The sequence below is a fragment of the Leptonychotes weddellii genome, chromosome 4, assembly GCF_054177405.1.
Source record: "Leptonychotes weddellii isolate Sample4059 chromosome 4, ASM5417740v2, whole genome shotgun sequence".
Lineage (NCBI taxonomy): Eukaryota > Metazoa > Chordata > Mammalia > Carnivora > Phocidae > Leptonychotes > Leptonychotes weddellii.
In genome coordinates, this window is record NC_138372.1 from 74,984,387 (window position 1) to 74,996,862 (window position 12,476).

At 37.9% G+C, this 12,476-nt stretch overlaps 1 protein-coding gene across 1 annotated transcript in view; it reads right to left on the reverse strand.

The window, feature by feature from the left end:
* Nucleotides 1-626: 626 nt before the first annotated feature.
* DPYD (dihydropyrimidine dehydrogenase) overlaps nucleotides 627-12,476 on the reverse strand; it is a 741,385-nt gene continuing 729,535 nt past the window's right edge. Inside the window, exons 20-21 of the mRNA XM_081817099.1 lie at nucleotides 3,453-3,593; nucleotides 627-1,165 (exon numbers count right to left, since the gene is read on the reverse strand). Coding sequence (XP_081673225.1) covers nucleotides 992-1,165; nucleotides 3,453-3,593 — 315 coding nt within the window. The 3' untranslated portion in view covers nucleotides 627-991. The remainder of the gene's footprint in view (nucleotides 1,166-3,452; nucleotides 3,594-12,476) is intronic.

Genomic DNA, 12,476 nt, shown 5'->3' on the forward strand with positions numbered 1-12,476 from the left:
TTAAACATAAACACTAAAATAAAGAGTAGTCAAGTTAGTTTTGCACACTTAATATATATTACCAATACTATATTTTTCATTCTTGAATAATGAAGCATGTGACCCACTGCTGTGTAATTTGGGCTTTGTTCAAACATTAATTGCTATAATCATGAAGGCTACTATTAGAAGCAGACAGAGCAGATCTGTGCACAGCAAAAGAGTGGCTTTAACCAGAGCTCCATCGTAATATCTTATTTTGTTAGGAACATAGTTTGAATTTTTAAAGAAGAACGTCATGTTGATTCATTGGTAGAGTTTGAACACGCATCTCAGGCATGAGTGGGGACCAGCAGAGTGATATGAATGATTACCAAATACTTGAGTATCTAGCCCCCCACAAAGAAGCTATTTTAACAAAGAGGGCTTAAAAAAGTTTTGCAAACCCTCTTTGGCTTTCTTTTCCTGCCACAGTAAATAATTATTTGATTTTCTTCATTTATGCTTTATGGAGCTAATTACATTTGCTTAGAAACAGTGTTAAAATTAAATGTAATTTTTAATTATAAAATGTTTCCTCGGAAACATTTTCTTGTAAGTTAAATGGTACTTTGTTCTAAAATACTTAATTTCACTTACAGTTAGAAATCAAAGAGAGAGCACAGCACAGGGCAATTTAGAAACTACTGCATTAATTGCCACAAAAAAGTTAATATTTTTCAGAATGGACAACTAATGGTGAATATCCAATTAACGGCTACACAGTTATTTAACAACTATCCGCACAAAATAGTCATTCCATTTTATGACCATTAATTGAATGGTCCCTGGCAGTAGACATTTTTTAAAAATTCGGAAATTTATTTAGAGATCTACAGTTTTCATTCAGAAATGTGTTCAGAAATTATCTATTTGTTTCCATTCAGCAAGGGCCGAACACAATGATCACAATTAAAAAGATCGGCACAGGTAGGTGGCCTCCAAGTTCGCAGCAACAGTTTCACAGATCACCTTAACACACCAGATTATTCACAGCTAAGGGCAAGCCTCTCTTTGGTTCGTAAGGTGTTGTCCTGGAAACCATTTTGATGCAGTCGATAATAGGGCAGACGCTGAGACATAGAGTACAGCCAGTGCAGGAGTCGGTTACGGTGGGCAGGTGGGTGTCGGGATCAAACCGTATCGCCTGCAAACAGAAGTAAAGAGTATTGCTGTCACTGACCAAAAAGGTCAAGAACGCCCCATTTTCGGAGGAACGTTTTCCTCCGCTGCAGTAGGGCCGCTCTGGGAGAGACGCCCGGCCCAGCCCTCCTCCGGAGCAGCTGTAGCAACAGTTGAGAGGCCAGAGGGGAGGGGGAGAAAAAAAGAAAAAGAAAACAAACCAGAGAAGAAATCCTCTTAAATTAGAAATACATGGTTTAAAATTCCTTAGAGGTATTTCTCTTGCGTCGTGCGAGGAAAAGCTTTCAGGACTCTCCGAAACGAGCTCTCTCGCTTCCTTTGTTCTGAGCAGAGCGCAGGTCCTTCCGGTCCTGCCGGGATGGGGTGTCTGCTACCCGAGGATGGTGGGGTGCTTTCTCTCCTCCCATCCCTCGTTCTCCACAGTGAAAAAGTGTCACGGTCAGCTGGGGCAATGAATGTATTTGCTTGGATTTCACATTATGCATGTAGTTTTTAGAAGAAAACAGGAGTAAAAAAAAGTTGGCTTTAGTGCCGGTTTTGAGGTTTGAGGACTGTCAGTGAAATAATTCCTCCATTCTGACTTTTGTCCTCTGTCATGTAAAATGGGTTATGATCCAATTCCAAATAATTTTTTTTTTTTTGTTAAAAAAGTTTCCCTCTCCCAACTGAAGCTACTTGCAACTATAATTCTTCCCTCTTTTATGCACATAAAAACGAAAATGGTTTTATTAGAGTAAATTATGTCAGAATGCTTAATATTAAAAAAAAGAGTCTGACCTTCAAGGAAACAACCATATTCTATCTGAACAAGAACTGTAGATACGACAAACCATAAGAAACTTTGTCCACATAAATTGCCGTTTTTTAAAATAAAGCAACACCTTGGATGGCTGTTTGAATGAGTAAAAACTATTTCTCTTCCTTGTGTACCCTTTTATAAATAGAAACCCAAGAAGCAATTGAAAATAAAATAATGCCTACATCTTAAAAATTTTATACTTTAAAAATTTGCAGGCATATAAAATTTTATATTCAGTTGAAGATTTTGATTTTCTATTTTTTATCTTTTTGAGACAGAAGAGTCAAAGGAGGACTTTTTAAACCTTTTTAAATGCATAATTGTGATTTTTTTCTCCGCATTAATATGGGTGTTTTGGCTTGTTTTGTTTTTTACTGATGTTGTACCAAGGTTAGAATTCTAAGGTAGGAGTCATAACTTTTACGATTTGAGATATTAGAGCCCTGCTGCTATGATTTTAGTGACAGAACTTCTTGACTCATCTCTAATTGGTTAATTAGAGGAAAGACGAAAGTGAGTGTGATAGGATTAGCATTTCCAAAATAACTGTTAGAGACACATTTCAGCTACAAAAAAAAGTGACACATATAAAAATTTGGTATAGAACGAACATCAAATTAAAGAGGAAGAGATTTTTTAAAAATTAAAATATGTCTATCTGTTAGGTGGTCAGAAGAATATGCAAAATCCCACCATGAGCAACATGGGACCTTCCTCCAGGCTGAATAAGCCAAATAAACTTCAATTTTTAAAAAGAGGCCATTTTATCGACCTTGAAAATTCCATTAATCATCTCAAAAGGTGTTATTTTACTCTACTTCTTCATAGCTTGAAAAGCTTAATGAGAATAATATGATTCTGTAGTTTTGAGACTGAAGACAGCTGAAGCCCTGCTTCTTCTGTGTTGTCCCCTGGCAGCCTCTCGGCTGAAGGGTGAGGCCCTGGGAAGAATCCACAGCTCACTTTGTGTGGTAAGAATACAACCTGCTGGCTTCTCCAGTCACAAAGGAATTCCGGGTCCCAACACTTTCCCCAGTAGGAAGGTGCTTTTTCTTTCTTACTGTAGTCGAAGCCCAGTCAATATTGAATGGAAGAGAATTTTCTTCCGGTAGAAAGAATCAAGTCCTTTCAGGGTAATGGCAATACATGGTAGTTCTCTTCCCTCCCTTCTGTATTAAAGCCTAATGCTTCCTAATGTCCATCATCGGGTGGATTTCTCCTTCTGGTTGCATTTTTCCATCCAGTGTTATGGGTGATAAAACGATACTAAAATAACACTGTTAACTGGATAGTGGCACAGTTAGTACAAATTACGGCTTTCCTTTGAAAAAATTCCCATGCTCAGAGAGCAAGAGGACAGACATGCCCCTGCTGAGAGGCAGTACTGGGCACGTCTGGTCAGCATCGCACACTCAGCAACACAAGATGCTTTCTGCTACAAAAGCCAGAAGAAACATGCCTCACAGCATCCCAATTACAGCAGAATCCTTACCTGGTAGCCAGAGTCATTACAGGTCATGTAGCATTTGCCGCAGTTGATACACATTTCTTCATCGATCATGGCCACGACTTGCTCTAGGTTGCTCAGTTCACCAAACGCTCCAAGGTACTGCAGCGCTTTTCCAATGACATCCTACAAGGTAGGCACCGAAAGACTGACAGTGTTCATTGTAAAACATTACCATGCAATAATTAGGATCAGTCCAGATTTCTCTGTTTTTTAATCTGATGTTGCATTATGTAACTTAGGAGGCTTCCAGGGATGTAGTTCTCATAGATCTACTTTCCATAATTGTAGCTTAAATTTTTTTGTCGTGTCTTCCATTTTTTCCAGTTTTGAACTTTGAAGGACCCACAAGTAATAAAAAGCGATAAAGGGTGATGCACTTAAACTAGAAAACTTTAGATTGCCAGGAATGAGGGGAATAAAAATGTGAATGTTATGCATTTATATCACTGCATTTGGATTCTAGATTTTCATTTCCAAAAGTGCTTTGATAGCATACCCACCTGTCATGTGTTGAGGAGTATATTTCATTATTTAAAAATTCTAATTTATGTTAATTAATAGGTTCATCTAATAGCTAAAGAAGATGCTCTTTTACTTTTAAAGAACTAGGGTTTTCTTCATTCACCGCTGAAGAGTTTTCATGTGGTTACACATTGCTTTGTTCTTCATATTAATTGGAAGTGTGCTTAATATGTGAAGCAGAGAAGATGTTTCATCAACAATAAGAAATACTTTGTTGCATAAAACAAAAACAGAAGGATGTAACAATGTTTGTCAAATTAGTATGCTGTTAAGATTTTCTGCTTTTGTTTTTAACTTTTAACAAGATAATTTTTTTGTTTGAATTCAAGGTCTGCATTCAAGGAGGTTTGACTCTTACTTAGAGCTATCTTCCTGTATTCTCTTTGGCATTTTATTTTCTGCTCTTCTTTTTATGACCTTGGTTACCCTTTTTTACTTTTTTTCTCTATTTCAGCTCTAAATGACAATATGCTCATGACTGGGAGCTTTCATACTGAAACAAAGTTTACCTTATTATATACAGTTTATTTGTGCATCTCTCAAGGAGTAAGATGATAGAAACTTTACAAGACTGTCCACTATTTTCAATGTGTTGGAGATAGAACTTCAACTATACTGTAGTCTTGTTTGTAGGTGGGCACTTGATGTCCAAATCAGTATCTCTATTTGGAGTTGCTCTCACAATCTCAAGATCTACATTTGTCAGCTGCATGATGAGCACTGTCACTAGAAATCAGTACCTCAGATTCTCCACTCACTAAACTTATCATCAACACCACGAAACTGGGTCTTCCTTCTGATTTCCTTCGTCTTGTGAACAGCGGTAGAATTTTTCCAATCTGAAGCTTAAAATTTCTCCGTTCCATTCTACTCCAACTTCTCCATACTCCAGCATCTTGTCTGTCTGTGGTCAAGTCTTATGAGTTCTGGATCTGCAATATCTTTTGAATCCTCTTTCCATGTCTACTACAATCTGTAACCATGACTAATTAGCTTCCCATTACTTCTAATGAAGTTAAGAGCCCACCTGATGAGTGAGTCCTTCTCATATTCTTTCTTTCCCCATTCCACCCTATGTAATGTTGTCATCTTAATCTAGGCTGTACAGCACAGACTAAATTTCTCGCTACCTTACTAAAAAATCTGTTAAATTAAATATTGTCTCACATTTAAGGCTTTCTAACAACATCTTTTTTGGTCTTATTTCTCACTTCCAAACAGCATGTGCTTCAGCTACACTGAACACATGCTTCACACTGAACCACACCTGTCAATTGACTCCTCTGGTGCCTAATTTTATGTTGAGTGCTCTGTCCAGAATACCCGTCCTTCTCATCTCCACTTTGAAAAATCTTTCCCATCCTTCAAAGACATCTCACGTGTCACTGCTTCATGAAGATTTCCTCAATTCTTCTTCCACCTTTCCTAACCAAATTGATGATCTCTTTGTCTCTTTCCCTTCTTTGTCTCCACCATTTTCTCCCACCTCTCCTTCTCCCCTCCCCATCTTCTCTTCTATTCCCCCAATGACCTATAGTATTTTATCTATCATGTGGAGGCAATGATAACAGACAACTTTTGAGTTCTTACTTTGTATTAGACCAATGCCATGATTTTAAAGCACTGCCTCATTTAAACCTCAACACATGATGATGTGAATGAGTTTAAGGTACAAAATTAAGTAAATGATGAAGCAGGGATTCAGTCAGTGCTGCCTGACTTCAGATTCTGTGGTCATAAGCACTTCTATGCTGACTCATCTGTTATTTCTCTATTTAGCAAATTCTACTTCATGATGTAGATATTTTCTATATTTAGCTTCCTATATGCAGTCTCCTAGCAGGCTTTATTCATCTTTGTGTCTCCTCTGGAATATCTTGCTCCTGCAGATCACTGAAACATAATGGGTGCTCAAATATTATTAAAATAAATATAGCATTCATTTATTCATGTACTAGACGGTGTAATATTAGGCACATAGTTGTATGGGCTAATAGCTACTTGTTGATTTACTGAACAGTTTTATTAATATGAGAATCATAAAAAGATTTGAGCCTTTCTTTAAATACAAAATAATCATAGTCAAAGTATCTGGACATGCTTAATATTTCTAATAATATTTTAAGGCAATAAGTCCATGAGGTCACTTGCTAGCTATAAAACTATTTATATGTGATAAAAAATATAATTTTTTTCAATCTAGGAAATAAATCAGTCAAAGCAGTTGTTTTATTGAATCAGATCATTGCTTGACTGAAATCACCAGAAAATACTCAAATGATAATTAAACAGGAAACTCCCTAGACAGTCATCAAACCTCCAAGGCTTATTCAAAAGACACAATGTATATTTCAAGAGATTTTATTGTAAGAGGCAAGTTCACATTCTGTGTATATTAAATATACCTTCTGCTCTGTATTGGAGATTTATGGTTGTTATTTATTAAAATATTGTTTAATGTGAAACTAAATAAAACAAGGTCTTTGGAGGCTCTAAACTTTATTAGCACATGGTGTTAAAAAGTCATAGTTCTTAAGCTACTATAGTTTTTTAATCTGGAAGAGGTTAAAAGATTGATAACCATTTTAAATTATTTTGGGAAAGAGTATCAGAGAAAATGAATTACCATTCTCTGTGCCTGAAAATGTGGACATTTGTTTAAAACCCAAAGCTTCCACTTAGTACTGTCAGCTTATGAATACCATTGAGAACACGTATGGAATTTGGAGTTCACTGAAAGGCACATATAATCAGTAAAGGACATATGGCTAGTCTAGTCCTTCTTGGACACACATCTGTGGAGATTAAGGAACCTACATTTCTTCCAAACAGAGTGTGGATATACACCTGATTAGAGCCATCCCTGATTCGTGGAAATGTTTATGTGTGAATGTGTGTGGAGAAAGTGATGCTAAATTCCTTAAATTATAGATGATACATTTGATTTAAATATAAACGTTCCCCAAAATTATCATTGGGAAGGACTACAGAATTTGAGAATCACATCTTTGTCAGTTAATTATTTCTTTGGGATAATCAAAAGTATTTTTTAAAAACTGGATCAGTCAATATTTCTGTTTGATATGAAGTTTAGGACCAAAGAGAGAGGAACTAGAGGGCCTCAACCCCATCCCTGCTGTATCATAATTTATTATGCTTAGTATGAATTTATTAGTTTTGGCCTATTTTTTATTGGTGAAGTATTTTCAAGTTGTGACTGTTGTCTGGCACATTAACTGTTCTTCCTAGCTTTAAGTCTTCTACACATCTGAGCAATGTACTTTCTCCAAACCTGTCAATAAAAGTGCCATTCAAAGGCCAGGACCAAGGACAGTGTGCTGTAGGCAATCTCTGTGACTTCTGTGGGAAAGGGATCCACTACTTAAATTATTTGAGCATAGCTATTTAATCACTTTATCCTCATCTGTACCATTACCAATGTCACACGTCTTATCTTTTACTCCAAGTTCACTACTTACCTAATAAACCTATCAAAATAGGAAATGAGATCATTTGGTTGGTTCTCACTGAATTTATGCTGTTTCTTAATAACATCTTTCTTTATTAACACTCTCAAGTCAAAAGTTTCATTATCTTTAGAGAATTTCACTGGGGTCAGACCTCAAGCTTTCTGGTCTACTTCTACCTTTTCCCTACCACACCCACCTTTTCCTTTTCTAAAGAACCCGAGGCAACATTTATTTTTCAGCAGTGTGATACAGCAATATCATACAAAGATGCTTTCAAAAATACAGCATGCAATTTATTTTTGATATCCTCTGAGTTAGGAGGCAGGGAGGGGGTCTGCACAGTGAGAAAAGGAAATCTTGAGTTTACATTCAGTAGAACTCTGATAACTGAGGTCTCAGCATAAATATGCTGAGATAGGAGGGCAGAGACAAAGCATCAGCCTGGAAATAAAGTAGTAGATTGGCGGGGAAGGTGGGAGAAACAAGTAAACCAAAAGATGGGATGGAAGCAAGTGAGAATCTGGGAATTAAGTGGGAGGAGAGAAGGAGTGGGAGGGGCTCATGAGTGGGAGAGAGAGATGAGTGAGGTTTGGGTATGACCATGACTGGCTTTAGTACAGGTTGGTGCTCTGATCATTGTATTCTTTTTAAGTAGGTAGTTCAGGCTTTAAAGGAGCAAGTTCTGGCCAGGCACTTTGGATTTAATTCAATGCAGCTGATGTGATGTGTTTTTACTATATCCTTACCTATCTTGGGCTTCAACTCTCAAATATGTTTTCCCTAGTCTTTTCAGTTATAAGAGCATTCTCTATGGGGATGCTAGAAAGATAATAGGAATTGAACAGTTCTCACTAATGTAAGTTAACAGTATACCATCTGCTCTAAGTAGTGGGTGTATTTTCTTTTCCTTTTTTTAAACTTTTAATAGACAAAATATATTTTTATTTTTCCTAATATTTTTTCCAAATTTGGATAATTTGAGGTTTTGGTAACTCTAACATCCTTGATCTTTGATGCCACTCTTTTCTGATCATCATTGGTAATGTGATCTTTATTTTCTCATATGACCATTGACTACTGAGTCATCTAAAATGCTTGACCCTTTTCTTACGCCTTGGGAAACTGAGTGATTAGGTCATCAAATTTCTATTTGATAGCTTCTCATTCTTCTTTTTTTTTTTTTAAAGATTTTATTTGTGTGTGTGTGAGAGAGAGAGAGGGAGAGAGAAAGTGATTGAGAGAGCGCAGAGAGGGAGAGGGAGAGGGAGAGGCAAACTCCCCACTGAGCAAGGAGCCTGATGCAGGCCTTGATCCCAGGTCCCTGAGATCATGACCTGAGCCAAAAGCAGATGCTCAACCGACTGACCCACCCAGATGCCCCACTTCTCATTCTTCTTGATCCATCTTCAGGTTAGAGTCACTGACTATGGGATTGTTTTCTATAGTTTTGTCTGAACTTCCTGAAATGAGAACTACTAAAGGTTGAGGATACTTGTACATCGAAGCTCAGAGTTTCTTTTTTTGTGGCCTACTGAACTCTAAGATGATATGGGATGGTTACTTTCCTTCAAGATGCTTTTAGCTTCCACTTCCCTCAAATGGATTTTTATAAGGAGCCAGAAATAAGCAAATGCAGCTAGACCCCTCATTGCTTCTCTCTCTTCTGTGAGATTGTTTCCAACAAGGCAATTCAGTAATTTTTCAGATGTTTTGCCTTTAGTGGAGTGGGATTTTCATCTGAAGTCTGAAAGGCTTACATTGCTTCTCTATCTTGACGGTCCATATTAACCATCTGGTTATGAGGTCTGTGACATAGTCCCAGGATAACATTTCTGTATTTCATTCATTTCACTCTCCTGCAGCTGCTTCCTCCATGCTTCACCTTCAGGTTTGTGATTTCCGTGCACGTGTACATCTTTTTGACATATATTGTTCCTCCCCCAGCTCTTCAATTAGACCTATTTATCTAAACAAGATATACTTTTCCATTGTTATGTTCCAGGCAGGGATCACATCACAAAACATCCCCATAAGATGTAAGAGATGATATTTACCAAATTCTGTTTATTTCTTTTAAAGCTCAGTTTAATACTTTTTCATCTGCTATTTGTTGGTATAGAAGACAACTGAGAATGTTAATGTGGCCCCAGCCCATTTCTCTGGTATCTTCTGAAAATTGCTGGAATAGTCCTCCACTATTTTTCTTTCTGTGCCATCTCTTTTATGCTCTGTAGTATCTAATACGGTCTTACAGTTTTATCTGAGTACTTTTCTCCTTTCTCTCACAATTCAATTGAAATAAACCACTCGATCAGGCTGACTGGTCTCCTGCCAACACTGTCTTGCCAGTCTTATGAGATGCAGTCCATCTCTTACTCGAAGCAGCAGGAAGAAGAGATGAAAACATCACTAGTGCCCCTAAACCATTTATTTTCCTACCCAGAAATTCAAAGATGTTAGAGATACATTCCTGGCTTCGTAAAGAGAATGAGAATTCATTCTCATATATATCAACAGAAGTTGGAAGCATTCGGGGGACTTTATAAGTCTTGGCAGACTCTCAAATCTCTGTTATATGCTGCCTGGGAATAAAGCACGTTTCTCATTTAGCCAGGCCAAATGTGCACACTGTCACTTCAGTTCTCAGCGAGGAGACAAAACTGTCTTCGGTTTCTTTTCTCTAGCACAAGTGAACCTGTGGAATGTCAGGAGCGTCTTCAGAAAGTCCTGCTTCACCTTTCAGAAGAAGACCTTTACACCTAGGAGGACAGCCTTCTTTTTCTTACTTTATCTCAGTCTTCCAGCACTATTCTGATTACCGTCTTCTTCCTCAGAATCCTTCATTTCTGTTTCTGTTTCTTTCATAAAATTGGCAGCTCCATAATAGGGTATATCTATATCTATATCTGTATATATCTATATATATAATAAATGCTGTTTCATTATGAAATGGAAGTCAAGATGTAAGCTTGCTAAAAAGGGAGTCAGCTGGATGCCAGGTTGACCTTAGGGCCTCAGACCATTCTGGTATAGGATCGAGGGCCTTTGAGGCTATTTTTAGCTCCCGAGGGGGCAGGGAGAAGCTGGATAGCATGTGACTAGCAAACACTTGGTTCTCGAGGACCCTGTAGTCACAGTTAAACACTGGGAATAACTACTCGATGCTCTAGCTGACATGGCTAGCAGCTTAATCAGTACATCCCTTTGCCCTTTTACATTGTTAAGACTGATCAAGAAAACTGGATTATTTTCCTCATTATTGCCTCTCAGTTTGGTCCTTTCTATGAATTCCTACTGAAAAAAGAATGGGTTTACCAGTCAGACCCTACTACCTGGTTGATATCCAGGGACTGTATATTGGATTTAAGGTCCTATGGCTGCATTTTCTTCAAACATACAGATTTGCTTGAAATACTGCCTTCCTTCTCTTTCTTTTTCTTTTGTGAGAGACACAGAAGATAGTGCTGAAGGGCCCAGGTTCTAGAGCCAGACTTTGGAATCAAATCTTGGTTTTGATGTCTTCCTAGCTGTGTGATCTTGGGCAAGTTATTTAACCTGGTTATCAATCATTTAATCAGTAAAATAGGAAAAATAAGGTTCCTGATAGGGTTACTGTGAGAATTAAATGAGTCAATTCACAAGCATGTAGAACTGAGCCTGAAACCTCCTAAGTACTCAATAAATATTAGCTTTTATTATTAATTCTCTGCTTAATTAACACTAATTTATTAAACTCCATGTTAAATATCACCATCTCTGTGAAGCTTTCCACAATTACCCGAGGCAGAACTAATCCCTCTCACTCCTCTGTGTTCTCAGAGCATTTTGTACATATTTGATTGAACTGTAAATAATTTTTAACATGTGTCTTTCTCCCTTGCTAGACTATGAGCTCCATAAGGATAGATGTCTTTCTTTTTAAAATTCATTTTGTATTCCTCGTTTCTAGCACAATTCCTGGATTGCAGTGAGTGCATAGTAAATACATGTCAGTGCTACATTTCCACCGAGGTCGGGAAAATTCCTGTGCCTTGGACCGTGTGTTTTACATCTTTGGATGTAAACCCGGTCCTTAGCACACTGCTGGTCACATAGCAAATAATAAATACTTACTGATGGGCTGATATTGAAACCGCCTACCTCCGAGGCAAGAGACCATTAAATCTTATCTGAGGCATTTGAAGGAAAAAAGAACAAAAGATGAGATCTATTGAGCATGGCTTGCTTAGCAATAATATTGTCACACTCCTAACCAGGGAAGATGGGGTAGATTAGAAACTTGAATGCATGACTGAAAAACTTGTTCAGACAAGAGGGGCTTAGTTAACTTTGTGGGGCACTGGGGCTCTTTCTGTAGCAGATGGGGAATCATATACTGTGCTAGCTGAGAGGATAAACAAAGCAGTGTCATGGAGTTTAAACTATTGAACAGAGGAATCTATAAAGAGGCCAGCAGAGAGGAGGGAAGGAACAGGCTAAAATATACAGATGGGTGGACAGAGAAAATATTAAGCATGAAAACAGACAATCCAGGCCCTCCAGGAGAAAGGGAAGAAGGAAAAATGGTATGTCAAGAAAAGAAGAAACACCATAGGGGAAACATAAAAGCAATGAAAGCAACAGAGGGAAGTACACGGTGTACCTGGGTATGTGTGGTGGGAGAAACAATAAAAGCATGAGAAGCGAGGTCTGATTCACACTCACAGAGACGGCCCTTAAAGGGCATGTGGCTGTTCGTTTCAATGAGGCCTGAACAACTACACAGCCACACCATCCAGATGGGGTCTGAAATAATGGGCCGATGGATGTGGGACGTGTATGAGAATAACAATAACCACGGCCTCTTACATTGGAACAGAACGATGCTGTGTACAATATCATTTCATTTGAAACAATGGTGTCGAGGCCTTCTGACATTATCTAGGATTTATTCTCCCTCCTGCCAATCTCTCGCCTGCGTTGTTACAACAGCCTTCTAACCAGTCTCTCTGCTTCTGCCCTTGCCCATCTAGTA